This window comes from Rhinolophus hipposideros, assembly GCF_964194185.1.
Source record: "Rhinolophus hipposideros genome assembly, chromosome: 22".
NCBI lineage: Eukaryota > Metazoa > Chordata > Mammalia > Chiroptera > Rhinolophidae > Rhinolophus > Rhinolophus hipposideros.
In genome coordinates this window covers 18167046-18185121 of record NC_138068.1, presented here as the reverse complement: position 1 = coordinate 18185121, position 18076 = coordinate 18167046, and the positions used below count along the sequence as shown (strand labels likewise).

Sequence of the window (18076 nt, the reverse complement as noted above, 5' to 3'; positions counted from 1 at the left end):
GCCAAAACAATGTACACACATTTTAAGAAAGGAGAAAAACTGTATTAAAATTGTAATAACATATACTGATAACAGAAGATGAATACAAGTCACGTTTGACTTCTACAATTACAATAGGTGCTCAAAGTGGTTACCATCACCGTAATTTTAATACAGTTTTTTCCTTTCTAAACTGTGTGTACATTTTTTTGGCACCCTCTGTATATGTAAATACACAAATATTTTTTTCCTACCTAAATCATACTGTACATATCCTGCACCTTGATTTGTTTTTTAGTCATATAACAGATCTTTCCATGTTAATATATGCATATTTACTTTATTTTTTGTGACTGGTTATAGTAGTTCATGGTTTGTAGATACCATGACTTAATTATTATTTTTCTATTATGGACATTTGGTTATTTTAAATATTGAACAATACTTTTATGAACAATGCTGCAGTGAAGCTTTGTGTGCATGTGTCTTAGTGTAAAATGTATTTCTATAGGATAAGTGTTGAATTCCCAGTTTGAAGGATACGTACATTTAGAATTTGAAAGCTGTTGCCACGTTCCCCACTACATCCTTTTATTCTCCCACCAACAGGTCTCTTTCCCTATGATCTTACCCACAATGAACATGATTAGTCTTTAATATCTTTGCCATTTGTGTTATTATTTCTTTACTCAGTGCTCTTCCTGCATTAGACTCTGTCCCTTGAGGAGATGGACTTGTTTGTCTCTGTTTGTAGGACCTAACACAGTGCCTGCCAGACTGCAGGTGCTTAGTACACATGAGATCTGAGGTAGTTGCTGTCGTCTTTATTGCATCCTTATTGCTTGGGGCCTAAGGAAGCTGTGCCACAGGTTGATAACACTGGAAATTTAAGAAATCTAATTTACTTCTTAGAACACCAGCATTACTTTTGCCCATTTGGTGGGTCTTCTTCTGTCATTTTAGAGCAATGCGTTTCTGCAGGTTATGTATGTACCACATCTTAGATACCACAGATGCTCTAGGATTACAGTTCATAAACTAGTTTTAAGAAAATGTTATTTTATTTTTTAAAAAAAACCAACAGTGTTTTCCATTCAGACAAAATTTACATTCTATTTTAGTTTTCAAATCTGAACATTTGAAAATTGAAATTATGCATAAAGAATATATATATATATATATGTTTATATATATATATATATTTTTTTTTCCCTTTTCTTTCTTTCTTTTTATTTTTTTCTTCCTTTTTTTTTGTCCAGAAGTGGTTAGGCTGTGATAGTGTGGCATGGTGTCAGATGGTTGCTGGACTTATCATGGTGATCGCTTCTTTAGGTATATAAATATTGACTAACTATGGTGTACCCCTGAAACTTATATAACATTGTATGTTAGGTATATTTTTAATAAAAATATTTGAAAATAAACAAAGGTGGTTAGGAAACTACATTGAGTTTTAACCTTGAGTTCTTCAGTTCTTGCTGGTGCTATGTCTTTTGTAATTCTCTAGCCCAGCGAGGTACAATTAAGATGACAATTGCTAGAGCATATTTGAATGAAACTTTCCAGTTGAGATCAGAAACATTCAAATTTATTTTCCCATATATGCAATTGTCATTTTGATTGCATACCCAAAAATGCCTCTCTTCATTTGGCTGCATTTCAGATTCAACTGACAGTTCTCCTTATGCAACCTCTACTTTGCACTGGGTAATCTTTCTCCCAAACATCACATTGAGTAGAGCATGCTTGTTTCCCTGGTAAGTCCATGAGTAGTTCTCGTTTTTATTTTTGCAGGGCCAGATGTATTTAGTTTTGTAGTTCTCAAACTTTTTAATCTCAAGACCCCTTTGCACTCTTAAAGTATGAGTACACCCCAAAGTGTTTATCTTAGAAAATCCTAGAATATACGAGCACACATTTCATTAGGCCATCAGGGCAGTGATATCATCACATGTTGTGTAGCCCTCTGGAAAACTCCAGTGTACACTTCTGAGAGAATGAGAGTGCAAAAGATAAATATAGGCATACCTCGGAGATATTGCAGGGGCGGTTCTAGACCACTGCCATAAAGTGAGTATCGCAATCAAGCGAGTCACATGAATATTTTGGTTTCCCAGTGCATATATTTATGCTATACTGTAGTCTTTTAAGTGGGTGGTAGTACTATGCGTGAAAAAAACAATGTACCAGGGGTGCCCAACAAAATATATACAAGCGGACACTTTGGGCAACGTTGCTCAAGCAGTAGTTCGCAGTAATCAGAAGTGTCTGGACACTGATGGTAACCACTCTGAGCACCTCTTGTAATTGCAGAAGTCAAATGTAACTTGTATTCATCTTTTGTTATCGGTATAGAGTATTACAATTTTAATAGTTTTCCTTTCTTAAAATGTGCACACATTTTTTTGGCACCCCCTGTACATACTTTCATTAAAAAATATTCCTTAATAAATGCTAACCATCATCTGAGCCTTTAGTGAACTGTAATACTTTGGCTGGTGGAGGGTCTTGCCCTAGTAACCTCAAAGATCACTAATCACAGATCACCATAATAAATATAATAATAATGAAAAAGTTTGAAATTTTGTGAGAATTACCAAAATGTGACACAGAGACGTGAAATGAGCAAATGCTGTTGGAAGAATGGTACCGGTAGACTTGCTTGATGCAGGGTTTCCACAAACCTTTGATTTGTAAAAAATGCAGTATCTGTGAAGCGCAGTAAAGCAAAGGCACATAAAACAAGGCATGCCTGTAATGTTTTGGAATTATTATGAAAATAGTTTTGATCTTGTAGACCCCTAAAAGGATCTTCCACCACCTCCTATCCCCACCCTGGGGTCCAGGACCCCACTTTGAGCACTGCTGCTTTAGTTGGGTGGAAGCAGCATCGTGTTTTCTATGCATTGATAGCTGGTTTTGTGTTTGTAGGAGGACTCATCAGCTTCTGCTGTTTTATGGGTATTTTTGAACTTTGCCGGTCATTTGCTAGCATTCACGCTTGTGGTTGGAGAAGACCATCCTGCGGGTCTGAGCAAATGTACATGGGCAGGCCAGCAGAATGTTCTCCATCACACCAGACAGAATTGATGACCCCATCTCAGCCTGGGTTACTGTTTTAATATGTTGCTCTATTGCGTTCCCGTTGGCCTCTAACTTGTTCCTTTCCCCCAGCTGTGAGTCATCTGTTGCTGAAGGTATGCTTAATCCCTAGACAGCCCTCAACAAATATTGTAGTATGTGCTTTAAGTCAGTGGGCTTGTACTTTGTCAGCAAAAAGAGAAGAAAATGTTCTTTGTTACAGCATAGCAAGCTTGAGGATACCTAGATTTGTCGAGCACATTTTTCATCTCTTTGAATCCTCCCTGTAATTCAGCCAGGAAGATGAAACGTTGAGGTTTAGAGATAGGTTAGTTAATACTCTGTTTCCCTTGGCTAGGTTGGGTTTGCATACTCTGTGTTCCAAAGGCAATTCTCTTGGACAACACTGGACATCCTTACAATTCATTGTAATATATTGTTTTTATTTGTGCTCGGCCAGGGGCTCCCTGAGGACAGCACGGGGGATTCTTTGGTTATCTGTTACATCCTCAGTACCTAGTACAGTGTCTGGCACCTAGTATGTACCTGATAAATCCTCGTTGGCACACTGCTCATAGTTACACAGCCAGTAAATAGTGCGGCTAGGGGTGTGACTCAGGTCATCTTATTCCCAAATTCAGGCATTTCCCCCTCTATCTTGTTACTCATGTGACACCAGACCCCAGTGGTATTTTGTTTGTTTGTTTGTTTGTTTTATTTCCCTGCTCACAGTTCAGTGTCTGCTTGTTTTGTTTTGATAATTTTCTGACTTTCTAAACTTAAGAACATTGGGTTAAAGCTGCATATTTAGAAGAATTTCAAAGTTGGAAGGGACTGAAAGGTGCAGTCATTCTCCCTTCTAATTCTTGATTTTTAAAAATATCACCCTTTATTAATTATCCCCAATGACAAAGACCTAACTTTTCAAAGAAACCTATTTCATCACTCGATACCTCTTAAGATTTCAACTCAGAATGAAAAAGATTTTCAACAAATTCTCACATAAGAGGATATCTAGATTCCTTATAACCTCGGTTGTTTTCTTGAATTAGTTTCCATCTCCCTCCTAAAGAATGGTTCCCATAACAGATGTCACATACTGTTAGGGTCATCTAATCAGCATGATAATTCTATCTTGTCTTCTTTTAAGTAGCCCAAAACCACAGCAGCATTTGTGGCAGCCTCTTTCCTCTGCTCCTTCATTTGCAGTCTTTTGCTGAACTGTGGACCAGCGAGAGTGCCCAGTGCTGGGTATCCAGAGGTGAATGAGAAGTAGTCTGTCCTGGCAGAACTATCTCATGGTCTGAGTCGTATTGCAGTTATAGTTGACTAAAACCATCAAGTTCTTTCTACACACGTGCTCATATTAAACTGTAACTTTCCCGCCCCCCTGCATTTGTACTTGACTTTTTGGTTCAATGAAGCTCTCTGTGTAGATCCTAGGTGATTTTCCTCCTGTTAGATTTAGCCCATCATCATTGCCTGAACTTTTTGAATTGATTCTGTCAGGTGCTATGCTCACTTTCTCTGTAAGTTTTGTGTTATATGACATTTGTTAACTTAACCTTTTATATATCTTCACTCAAGTCGTTGATCAACAAATAATAAAATAATATAGTGAATCCAAACAGGCCTAAGGATAGAGCCCTGTAGGATACCACCAGAGGTTTCTCTCCAGGTTGACATTCATTCATTCATTCATTCATTATCACTCAAATCCCCAAATCTTTTCCTTGTACTCAACATGATTTTGTTTATTACTGTTTGGTGCCCAATCTCCCTTGCCACTTCGTCCTGGTGAGCTGTAAAAATCTTTTGTCACGTTACTCTCCAGAAATCAGATTTTATTTTTTTAAAGTACCCATTTAAGGCAAATAAGCCTTAGAAGTTTGCTGAGCCCATTAGGTTCAAAGATTATATAGATCCACTGCCCCATGGAATGTCGGCCCTTCCAAGTCATGATTCTTCTGATTGGGCTTCCACACATTAGGTGAAGAGTAACTGGGAATCCAAAAAAGTAATCTATGTGTAAGCAAAGTGGAAGAAGCCTTAAAAAAAAGTGTTATGGATGGAGGAGGAATCTTAACAAAAATAATTTTGAAATTTACCTGGAATAATAAGCAGGTAAGAATAGACAAGGAAGCTTTGAACAGGAAGACTAACGAGGGAGTGCTGTGCAATAATGGACATAAAATACACTGTCACAATGTGGAAGTGTGGTCCTGGCTCAGGAATTTGCAGACAAATCAATGAAATGGAGCGGAAAAGCCCAGAAACAGATTAGAGTACACACTAAAATGTGTGTTAGCGATGGCATTTCTTCAAATCTGTGGAAAAAAGAGAGATTATAGTGTGGAGGCAATTGGCTAAACATTTATAGAGAATAAAGTTAGATCTTTGCCCAAACTTTATCATACACTGAAATAAATTTCAGATTTATTTACTCCTAAACATTTAAATATGTATAAACATCATAGTACACCATAAAATATGTCTGATCTTAACAGGATACATGTAAAATAAAAGTTCATAAAGATTTGACTACTTAAACTTTTAAAAACCTTTATGTCGGAAAGTACAATGTACTAATAAAAACGCAAATATTTTTCTCTGGTTTATTTTTTTGCAACATATGGCAGAAATTAATCTTAACCTATAGAGTGATTATAAATCAATAAATAAGATGAGCTCCCTGATATAAAATGGGCAAAGAAGAAATACAAATCGCTAGTAAACATTAACAAAATTTTAACCATTTTAGTATCATAAATGTAAAATAAAAAATAAGTTAAATTTTCCACCTCAAATTAGAGAGATTTTAAATAGAATAATAACTGTTTTTTGAAGAGGGGGGAAGGAAACAGGCACTTTATACACTATTGGTACTTTTTATGCAGGATATATCAAAATCTGCTTAGTTATGCTTACTCTTTGACATGGTACTTTCCTTCCTGGGAATTTACCCTAACATGATAATTATGAATGTGTGCAACTCAGTGTCATTTGTTATAAGGGAAAAGAATTGGAGACCATCTGAATGTCTGACAAAGGGGGATTGGTAAAATAAATCACAGTCCATCTACACAAGGGAATACCATGCAGCTTTTTAAAATGTATTATTTAGAACAGGAGTTTCAGATACACCCACTCTGTGATTGATTGGCCATCTCTTCCTGGAACTCTCTTCCTGGAATCTCTTCCTATAGCCACGTCTGGGCTCAGCAGGGGCAAATGCTGTGCTCAGTGAGGGATTTTGCTGTAGGAAAAGGAGAAAGACTGACAGCAGTGTTGGCTCTGGCTTTTCCTATTGTAGAAGAATGTTTAACGGTAAAAGGGGAATTGTTTAGCCTATGTTAACAACACCAGCAAGAACTGAATATAGAACTATATATACTAGGTAGGCTACTTGGGGCGGGGAGGGTATAAGTTGAGAAAAATGGCTTAACATACCAGAATATTATCAATGGTTATTTCTGGTTAATAAGATTATGGATGATTTCTGTTTACTTTTCAAGGGCTTTTCTTGCCCTCCCCCCTAGTTTTCTACTAAAAGTAGTAGTTTATAATCAGAGAAATATATATATAAATGTTATGATTAAAAATAGTAATGGGGAAAAACAATGGTAAGGGATATTGTCTACAATATGAGCATGTTTTAAAGAATTGTGGTCTCCAGATTTTGTTCCTTACAGAGTCCAGATTTCAGGAGAGGTGGTATTTGCCCAGCCCCTCAGTGTCTGGAAGGTGATGAGTACTTGATGACTTCTGTATGAATCCCTGCTTATGCCCCTTTTCTTTGTGGCCTAATTTAGTCAAGCAGGCATCTGTGGAGATACAGAGACAAAATATGTCATTCCTGTCTTTAAGAAGCTTACATTCTAGCAGGGAAGATAGATGTATTATAATAACAATAGCAGTAGTGGTAGTTGTAACAGTAATAGTAGTAGTAGACCAATAATAATAATAATAATAATAATAATAGCAGCAGAGGAAGAAGAAGAAGAGCAAACATATCATGCTTTTTATTATACCAGGCATTTTTTAAGTGCTTTATATGTATGTATTTATTTACTCTTTATGTAGCCCTATAAGATAGGTACATTTATTATCCCACTTACAGATGAAGAAACTGAGGCATAGAGAGACTAAGTGAGTCTGTGCCTACGTCAGGGTCAAACCCAGGCAGTCTGGCTCCAGAGTCTAACCACTGATTCCTCTCCATCACTCTCATTCAAGTATTGTTCAGTTGCTTCACATGGATTAGCTCATTTCCTTCTCAGAACAAACCTTTCCGTCTTATTCATCAACGGCTTTGTGGTCATTTCTTATATGTCACACACTGGGGGAGGGCCTGCAGAGCAGTTCTGTCTGTTCTTAGTGTCAGGGTATAGGCCTGTTGAAAGGTTCAGGTGGAAATGTGATTGAAGTGTCACTCTACATAAGGTGTGGTGGTTACTGGACACAGAGACTGGATCTGCTGTACCTTGGAATCTACCTCTTACTCAGCTCACTGGAGGAGGTGGCGGGGAGGGCAGCGGATGTTTTGGATAGCAGCAGAATCTCAGTATCTTCCTTTGGGTAAGGGAAGTAGTTGGCCCTTGATCTGAAGTGGCGAATAAGAGAAACCCTCTTTGAATTAGGAGGACAGCTATGTTCAGGGCAACAGGGAACTGCCACACTGACGGGTAATGTCAGCGAATCCACGGGATTTGTGGGCAGGTCGTTTCATGCTCTGGGAGCCTCTAAAAGGCAACTTATGCCTGCAAGAGTACGGGGGCCCCTGTAATGAGCTCTGCATCCAAGATTGATTTTTGTAATGAGGAAATCGATTTCCCAAGGAAATTGTGTGATGGTATGATGTTTGGATGAGTGTACTTCTTGGTTGGTCTATTGTAGACATTTTGACAGATTGTCTCTGTCTGGACTGTGTTGCCGTTCCTCGTTGCTGTTAGTACCCTTTTCCCTTCAATGATGCTGTCTTGTTTTCCCCTCCTAGGTTTATGGAATCCGAGCTGGACCTAAATGACATCATTCAGGAGATGCACGTGGTAGCCACCATGCCAGACCTGTACCACCTTCTGGTAGAGCTGAATGCTGTTCAGTCTCTTCTCGGCCTGCTGGGACATGATAATACAGATATCCTTTCCGAACTGTCCTCCGTAGGAAGGCTGACAGGGTGGGGGAATACCGTTTCCTCTCCTCTCCTGTCTGTCTCTGCTGTCACGTCTCGTGTTCTATTTCCATTCTAATTATCTCCCATCTTGAAACACACGCTGCTCTTTATTCATTCGGAAATCTGGTGTATATCTATTAATAAATCTTAGGCAATCCTTAATTGTCCTATTTGCTCTTATTAGTACTAGAATTCATTGTGATGTATCTGTTCATACATCAACAGCATTAATTTTTCAGGATCTTGATTTGGAGGCCCAGCAGAGAGGCGAGGCCAGACAGAATTTGAATCTGTTGATCTAGACATCATTCTGCTAGCAGATGGCCTAGTGGGGTTGAGACTAGAGGACGCAGTGAACCGTGATGGAAAGCACATCGGAATGTCAAGGAAGACGGGGATTTTTCTCTCTTTTGTCCACTACCACATTCCCAATTCCTTTAAAAAAAGGTTGGGTGTACAATTAACGTTTAGTATTTGTTGAATCAGCATTAGACCTAAACAGACAATGTAGGTTTGAGTCCTCGCTTCATTTCTTGTGTGAAAGTTGGTGGCCCTCTAGGCCTTAGTGTTTTCATCTGCAAAGGTGATAGTTAATACCTTTTGCTTTTCAGCGTCATTGAGAGGATAGACGGAGATCATAGAAGTGCTAAGCAGTTTCTGATACATAGTGGGCTCTTAGTGAAGGTTACTTTTAACTGAATGTGAGTCGTGATTTTGAAAATTTCGTACTGTCTTTGCTATCAGATGTGCAACAGCTTTAGCGCAAAAGGTTTTTTGGATGCGCCTGTGGCCCGGGTTATGTTCATTAAAGTAAATTCTCCTGCCGTAGTTGTTCTGTTAGAATCCAGAATTTTGAAGGTAAGAGACAAATGTGTATGTAGTTAGTCTGCTTGAGTGATATTCATGGGGCATCTGCTGCTGCTTCGTGGTATTTTCATCTTTCTGGTAATCGCTCTCCCGAGAGCACGTCTGACTAGGTTCTTTCCTGCCTGATAATTCTCATAGAAATAAATCAGTGAATAATTTTAATGCAGGCTTCGTGAAGGGTGATCTTAAGCCATTTCTGATACTTCCTGTCATGTCAGGCAGTATTAAGAATCACCGTGACAGTCCCCAGATTGATGAGTGTTCCCCAGGGTTCACTGCAGAATTCTGGATGGTTAAGAACCCTAGTCAATTAGCTTGTTTCCTGGTGAGCTCAAGGTAGGGTCTTTTGAATTCACTCAGCAGACGTCTTTTGAGTGCCTGTTATGTTCCAGGCACTACTATGCTAGGCCCTGAGGAACCATAGGCTGTAAGAATGCTCAAGCAGCATCCCCAGTAAACACATATTGGGTATCTACACATGGTTAGCCCTATTCCAGGTACGAACTGCTCCTAAGAGTTCTAGCTGTGACTTCACATTTCAATTCACCTCCACAGAATAGTAGAGTTTTAGAATCTGAACAGACCTTTGAGAGGACTTAACCCAGTGCCTTATCTGTAATGATAAGTCTGAGGTCCAGAAATTGGACAGCTGGCTGTTGAGATTAGGGCTAGCACTCCAGGCCCCCGATTTCCCGCCCTGTGTTCATTCTAGCCGTGTTTATTCTAGCATGCCTTGTTTCTTTTCCCTCTAGGATTTACTCCGTCCCTGAGAGAGTTGCGGTCCGTCGTTCATTACCTTGTGTATTAATACAGAAATCACCTATTTTGTTTCTGGAAACACAGCTCTCATTCGTTTTTCCATTCCTGCTAACTCAAAATACTAGTAGCAGTTTTCCGAAGATGCTGACATTCTGCCGATTCCCCAGCCCAGTTCCTACTGAGAAGACTGACACAAGAAGTGCTCCCCGGCATCGGCATGCTTGGGAGACACAGGGCACAGATGTTCCAAGTTGTTAAGTTCTGGTCTTTAAATAGGAAAAAAGCAAGTTTCCCTGTAATAACTTTGACAGACTGCCATCTCCCTCCTGTTTTCTGAGAGCTCAACTGTTTTTTTCCCTGCCTCTTGTATGCCAGCCTTCACCCTACTGCCCTAATGATATTTTTTTAAATCTGATTTTTAATTATGCTCTACATCAAATTTAAAGTGCATTTGAAATTCTTTTAATTACCTAATTTTAATTAGATGCAGCAATTGGGGTAAATGTCATCCTCCTCAAAGTACAGTTCTACTTGAAAGTGGTTTCGGGAAAGGGTAGGCCCTCTTGACTTGTATCAAACGAATCTTCTGTCAGTCGGCACGTTGATCTCTCAGCACCGCTGCCCTCTGCTGCTTGTCTTATCTGTGATCTATCATGGACATTTTTCTTCACGAAACGGTTGTTCACTGTTTACTGTTGTACAGCCGTAACTGCCCACCACACCTGACCATGCATAAACAATTTCATGGCAGTCATGACTGAAATTTTTAATCTTTTTTAACTCTTCATCTATCCACCAAGCCCATGCATGGCTGGTTATGTTCCCAGCAAGCACAGGTCATCTTGGCTTTGTCCTTCCCTGAGAAAACATAAGCGATAGGGATTTTAATTGGATCAGAGGCTGGCTTGTTGTAACCTTAAGAGGCAGAGGATGTGAGAAAACAGCTTGTGCCTCGTCCTTTCAACCGTGAGAAGCAGCTTCAGCGTTGATGCCGGCGCTGTGCATCAGTGCCGCTGGTGAGGGCTCGTCAGCGCCCCTGTGCCCGTCTCCTCCCTGGAGAGGCTGGAGCCCAGCCATCAGTTGGCTACAGAGTGGAATTCCGGTCTGTGAAGAGCACCTCCAGGGGGGAGAGGGGCAGAGCGGGAGGGGCACAGCCCTCACACTGTACTGAAGGGCGTCTGACTGCATTCCGGGAGAGCGCAAGGTAGGACCCAACAGCTGCTGCCCGTGAGAAATGCTGCTTTTTAAAGCAGTACCTCCTTTAAAGTAAATCATTTCAACACGCCTGGGAGCCCCCCTTTCGTGAACCTTTTGGAGTGTCGCTGCAGAAAAATAAAACCAGAGATACACGTAAAGATATCTTCTTAAGGTATTGCTAAACAGTTTTTGTGGCCTAGTTTAAGCCAAATTTACTCAGTTTGCCTAAAGGAACAAAGAGGAATACAACAAGGGGAGGATAAAACCCCTGATGGTGGCTGATCACCCCTTCTGCTACCCCCCGCCCCCAAAAAGGCACCAAATCCATAAGTATCCTATTTTTCTGTCATTTGCTTTGTTCTCAATGTGAGTTACAAGTCAGTGGGATCCTTTCTAAAGTGGTTGTGGTAGGTCACGGCATTTACTAGGTTCTTCCTCAGTATGATAAGCCCTGTTGGGCTCTATTAGGGAGACAAGACATAGTAACTCCAGTCAATAGCAAAAACACTCAAATTACTATGTGTGGTGATAAGTGCCCTTGGAGTGTTATGCTCAGAAAATGCCACTGGAGTTCTGAGAAGGTGTGGGTCATCTCTGGCTTGGGGGTGATTAGGTAATTGGGCATTGGAGGTGGGTAAGCTTTGGACAGATGTGGAGATGAGAGTTTATTTTCAAGTTTGTTTCATGGTCTCTGCCTTCGCAATGGAAGTTGACATTTCTCACATCCTGGAAGCTAACATGCGCTTGCTAGCTGCTCCTGTAGTCACGACACACTTACCGGATATCAGGTCCATTAAAAAAAAAATCACGACTGCTGCTTCCCAGCTAAGTGCCCTATTCTTTAATAAAAAATATTGAGTAATCTAAACCCAATTTATTCAAAGTCTACTTTCTCTCCATCCGTTTGTGATTCAGAAAAATGAGAACTTAAGGCGTCAGTACAGCGGGTTGCATACTAATATGCAGGAGGAAAGAAATTTGTTCGTTACCGGGTCGATCACTGGTGCTGATGGGACAACTCTTTTTTGTCCCATAATTTTAGGGACTGGTTGTTAGCACTATTCTAAATTACTGCTTGATTTTCTTAGATTCTAGAAAGCCAAGAGGACTTGCAAAGTTGTCCTGTTAGATTTTGTGAAGAGTTACTGTGGGAATTGGAAAATAAGGAGCAGGCAGAGTTGTTGTGTGTTTTTTTAGATCAGCAGAGATCAACTGAACTTGAACAGTTTGGGTCTGAGAATGCTAAAGTGGAACAAACTGACCGTGATACACCATGTTATCCCAGAGGGTGTGTCCAGTACTCAGGGCTCCCGTGAGTTAGACGCCCAGTGTTAATGAGCAGGACTAGGGCTGGGCAAAGTGGGGGCCTCCTAAGAGCTTTCTTCTAGTTGGACTGGGAGGGAGTTGGCTTTTGCTCCAGTATTTCCCTATAAGTACTGTCTAACAAGACTTGTGTATCTCGAGCTGTCGTTTTGCTAGGAGCTGGTCTCATCTTGGTATTTGCAGAATCAAAGTTACAGTGAAAAGAATTTACTTCTTGTTTCTCGTCTGTGGTCTAACTTCCCTGATAATCTGTACTAATAAACCACCTGGGGTTTTTTTGAGCCATTTAATTATACTCTGATGAAAGTCAGATTAGGTTAAAAAAAAAAAAAAGAAAGAAAAAAGGTGCCAAAATGGCAGTCTAGGAAAAGGACCTCTTAATGTAATTTTCGATCTTGTTTGTGACTTTTAGGTCAACCCCATGTTCCTGGAAGGTTAGGGAGGTTGTAGCCTGCTTTGGACATTTCCCCTGTCCATCATAGTGGCTACCAGCGTTTAGTAGGTACTTCATAAATGTTCAATGAGTGCATTTTCTCCCTCATAATAGTTTTATCTAGGATTGGGATAAAATTAAGAGTCCATGTTCATTCTAGGTAGCTCTGTGCCAGCTGTTTCAAAGGGAGAAAAAGACCATTTTGATTGTGTTTTGAAATTCATCTGCATTAATTGAGCTATGTCTAATCACCATCCTCGTCTAGGAATAAAAGAAAAAAGATTTTTTTTAAAGCCCCCTTTTTGTTCCACTAAATCAGTTATATATTCTGAATCTATACTGGTTCATTTTTCTTAAGTGACTTTTTGAAATGACTTTTTTAAAAAAGGTAGCTGCTTAATCGGTCTTGTTCTTCATCCTTTTTTTTTTAAATAACGTTCCTCGTGGACACACTTGTTGGAGGTTAATAAGATTAATGTTCAGTTTCTGTACCAAGACTCTACGTGGGATCAGGCTCAAAAACAAATAATCTACAGCCAAAAAATAGTGGACACCCCTCTTTTTCCAAGAGCCGTTGGTTATGGACCATTTTGTGCCCAGCCAGTCTTTTCGACTTCACTTCTTGTTATACTAGCTCATTGCCCCAGTTGTGGACAGGTACAGAGGGAGTGAGTGGGGTGGCCTTTCTACTCGACATGACAAAATAGGCTATCAAAAACTGTGTTTTAGTAATTCGCAGAGAGACAGGCTCTCTGTTTTCCTATTACACTTGGACGGGAGAGCCTTTTACCTTGTGAAATGAAATTGTAACTACAGTGGCAAAACCTATCATCCATGCCCAGAGTCTGCTTGTGAAGAAATGCTGGGTGGGTGGCAGACCAGGCTGAATTTTCTCATCAAGATCGAGAGTTCATCTGTCTGTCTTTAGTTTCTACTCTTATTCCTCTTTCCAGTCTTCAAACGACCTCTGTCTTCTCGGTTATATGATACGTAAGAGTTGATAATGGCAATTATGGACTCATTGCGGCCTTGCTGAAATGCTATTTGGTGAAAGTTGGGGATTTATGTAAAATCAGTTAGTGGTAGGATGGATGAGATATTTACAGACCTAGGGGCTGGTAACTGATTTCTTATTTGACTTCTCAACAGAGGCAGGAGAGTAGACAAGGAGATAATCCACCGGAACATTATAAGAAATGACTTTGCTTGGTAAAAATTAGACATTTATCCTATTCCTATATAAAACCACCACCATTGTCTTTTTTCTCCCCTTTTAAACAAAAGTTTCTAGGTTTTATGTGACATATTTGTGAGCATGGTATTAGACTAATCAATGAAAAACATGATACCTGGTCCAAAAGACCATAGCGGCTGAAAAAGGACTTGGTCCATCTGAATGTCCATGACATAGCTGAATTGTAAAATTAGATCTTTCCACCCACTGTGACCCAGAAAGAGGGGATCATGCTGTTTTTAGCTAAAATCTAAAATTTAGATGTTAGAGGCTGTAGGGAAAAATGAAGGCAACAGTAAGGACTTTGACCGTTCTGTGGAAGACCTCACTAACAGTCTGTATTATCACGCTTGCGCATTTTCTCAGTACTTGGACGTAACTTGGTCTTTGACATATGTGACCTCACTTATTCCTCAGTGAGATAGGCTGGGCAGAGATCACTACCACCGTTTTACAAACAAGGAAACTAAGCTGTAAGGAAATCAAGGGGCAGCAGCAAGATTCCATGGATAGTGATAGTTTGGGGAGAGATGAGTTCACAAAAGATACAAAGCAAAGGTGACAGTGATAGGACGTGACCCCTGTCCTCAAGTCTAGTCTGACTCTTCACCTATTGTTCTTTCATATAGAACCCACCTGTCTCTTGAGGCTATTGTTTAATTAATAATCATCCCATACTAGTTATAAGTACTTCGTCATGCACAGTGTTATTCAGAGGATAGTACTTACTGTGTGCCCAATTCATGTCCTTGTACTATAGACATCGGACTCTGCAGTGGATGGATGGGTGAATGGAGGACAGGCGGATAGATGAAACATTGTGCATATTAAGTAAGTGTTGTGAGTAGATAATAATTTTTACATCTCATATGTAAGAACTTTTTAAGAGAATAAATGTGGGAGTTTCTTAGATGATGAGAATGAGGGGGAGTTGCCAGCATTTTGTTCTTTTTCCTGGAACTTGAATAATTTACGTAGGAAATAAATGACAGTTCTTTTCTCTGTGATTACAGTAGGGCCAATAACTAGCATTTACCTGAATCTAATCTATTTCAGCCTGGTATATATATGCCCCCTGTGCGTTAATATGAAGTATAGTGGCAAAAATAATGTTTTTGGAGTCAGATGAACCAAACATTCTTCCTTACTATCGCAATGACCTTGAGATAAGTTACTTAACCACTCTGAGCTTTAGCTTTCTTATCTGTAAAATGGGGATGACACTTAAAATGCTGTTGTGAGCATTCAGTAGCACGGTGCTCGGCGTAATGATGACTTGTAAAAATGGTGGTTGTTATGATATGATGGTAACCACTGCAGTCTTTAGAGGGAGAACTAATTCCTACTCATCAGGGTTTCTAGGGGTTAATTTGGTAGCCTGCTTCTTTTAAAAAAAAAATTCAGTCAAACAACTTGTATATTTTGGTTTACTAGATATCAAGTGTTAAGTATGATACACAGTCTTTTGTGTCAATAAGCTTTCTGGTTACTTTGTTAATAAAGGTTATAAGTGTGAAGGAGTTCTATCCAAAGACCCTTAAGCTCTTTACACAGCATTAAATTTTATAGCACTCCCATGTTTTGGCTAAATATCATTTTAAAGAGTGAAAGAATAAGATACAGAAAGCTTAATTACTTACTCATGATGGTTAGTTAGCTGGTCAGTTATAGATGAGTAAAATTAACCTTCAAATAATTTTTCAGCAAAAGATGTTCATGAAACACCTGGAATATCAGTTGGCAGTTAGTTAGTCCTGTCATTCTTGTTAATAGGTCCTGTATCTGTCCTTTCATTATTTTCTTCCCAGTTCTGGTGAAACTGCCCTGATTCCGACCCATGTTGTCTCACTTCTGGACTCTCGTGTGCTGTAGCTTCGGAACAGATCTTCCTGCTTCCGGCCTGGCTCCCCGCCACCTGTCGCACCCCCCACCTGCTGTCTCATCCTGCCTCCCATCTACCCACCCCCAAACACTCAGGAGACTTCAGTGCGTCCTGCACGCAGCTATTAAGTTATTCTGTCTGAATATTATCTTCTTTATATGGTTCCAGTTATAATTTTCTCTCTCCTCTCCCCTCCCTTTTCTTCTCTCATCCCTTCCCGAAACCTCGTTCTTTTCCTCTTCAGATGCCTTTTTACACTCTACTCTTTCTGCTTTTATTCTTGTTGTTTTTGCTTTCTAGACTACCTGCCCTCATCTTTTTAGGTGCCTGTTCTCTGACCAATCGAGCAAATCATTCCGGATTTCCCGGTTCAATTTGATTGCTTCTTTTTCAGGATGTCTGCAGTTCATGTTGTCTGCATTCCTCATTTATGTGTTGCTAATTGCCTGTGGTATGTAATTTCTTAAATGTCTTTGATTATCTAATGCCCTCATTTTTGATGAGGAAACTGAGACCCAGAAGGAAGAATAGATTTGCCTTTGTCATTGTTACAGAGCTTTGTTCAGTAAACGCAGGTTGATGGACCAAGGTGTGTGTGTGTGTGTGTGTGTGTGTGTCTCTCTCTCTCTCTCTCTCTCTCTCTCTCTCTCTCTCTCTCTCTCTCTCTCTCTCTGTTTGTCTCTCTCTCTCTGTCTCTCCAAGGTGAGGGAAGGGAAACTTAGTGGAGTTTGGCTTCCGGTTTCCAAACACAACTCCTTTTTTCTCGCCTTCATGTTTTCGTTCACTTAATCTCTCTCTTTTTTGCCTAGTGTTTAATTCTCATTGTTTGCGTTTCTTTTATGCCCAAAGCTGCGTGGTCTTTGAGGGGAAGGGAGATTGGGGGCTGGCCGAGTGCAGCGTAAATCCTTCCCTTTACACTTTCAATCATTGTGTCATGCCCTGATCTCTGCAGACTCCTTGGTGAACACCAGCCATTTCATCTCAGAATCATTGCTGCCTCTGAAGGGAAACTGTACAAGGTAGTGACAATTATACTGAGTTCTAAGAACTTAAATGATGAGGTGCGACTGAGCATGTTCACCTAGTTCTCACTGGAAAAGCGACCGCCCAAGTGATCATATTTGAAGTTTTGAAGTTGATGAAATGAACCTATGGAATGAGTTGCCAGGAAGGCAGCATGAGGAAAGAGGCCGAAATTTGTTAACAGCATTTCCCAAACACCCACTGTGAGCAGAACCTTGTTGGAAGGATGTTAATAAAACCAGAGTGTATGAAATATGAAAGGTAAACAGCGATGAAATGATTGACAAGGAAACGGAAGGGAACCAAATATTTTAATCAAATCGTCAGTGGCGTTTCAGTATGTGTGTGGTACCCTTAACATTGCTCACATGTGTCCATAGCTGTGGTTGATTTGCTTCAGGAATTAACAGATATAGACACCCTTCATGAGAGTGAAGAGGGCGCAGAAGTACTCATTGATGCTCTGGTAAGTTGCACATTCCTCGGGGGTTTTGCACGTTTGGGTCTGGCGTTGACATCTCTGTGAGTGTCATCGGCTGTGGCATGGCTGGACGGGGTGAGGAGAGTAAGAAAGTAGCAGTGCAACTTGTGGGGCACTTTCTGCTTTGGAACTCGGCCAGGGAAGGGGTTGTCGAGTCCTCGCATTTTTTGACTATCAGCTGTAGGGAGGCCTCTTCTCATTCTTTTCACTGCGTGTAATCCTCGCCGTATGCTCTCAGATGGGTATTATTCCCATTAAGAGCTATGAAGCTGAGACTTCGAGAAGCAAAACAACTTCCCGTGCTCACACAGCTGGGATTTGAACCTGTGTTCTCTTTGACACCATGTTCCTGTCCCTCTCCCTGCAACTGTGTTGCTACTGACCGTTTTACGGAAGATTGTCATAGATGTTTCGTTTCTCCTCTGGCCTTTATAATTCCAAGCGCTAGTCAGGACCAGCATCATTATTACTTATTTTACGGACAGGGCATTGGAGAATGTTAAAAATGAGAGCAAACCTTCCAGCTCGTCCAGGCTAGACTGCAGCCCTGCCAGTGGAAGAAGACAGGGCCTATTGATTTCTGCGTTCCTTTTCGTGGAGTCCAGGCAAGGCCTCTGTATCTTCCTCAGCCATTGTTCCAGGCA

General features: G+C 40.4%; 1 protein-coding gene across 1 annotated transcript in view; it reads left to right on the top strand.

Moving 5' to 3' along the window:
* CTNNBL1 (catenin beta like 1) overlaps positions 1-18076 on the top strand; it is a 144195-nt gene that overhangs the window by 34173 nt on the left and 91946 nt on the right. The window contains exons 4-5 of the mRNA XM_081034290.1: positions 8057-8196; positions 17320-17417. Coding sequence (XP_080890416.1) covers positions 8057-8196; positions 17320-17417 — 238 coding nt within the window. The remainder of the gene's footprint in view (positions 1-8056; positions 8197-17319; positions 17418-18076) is intronic.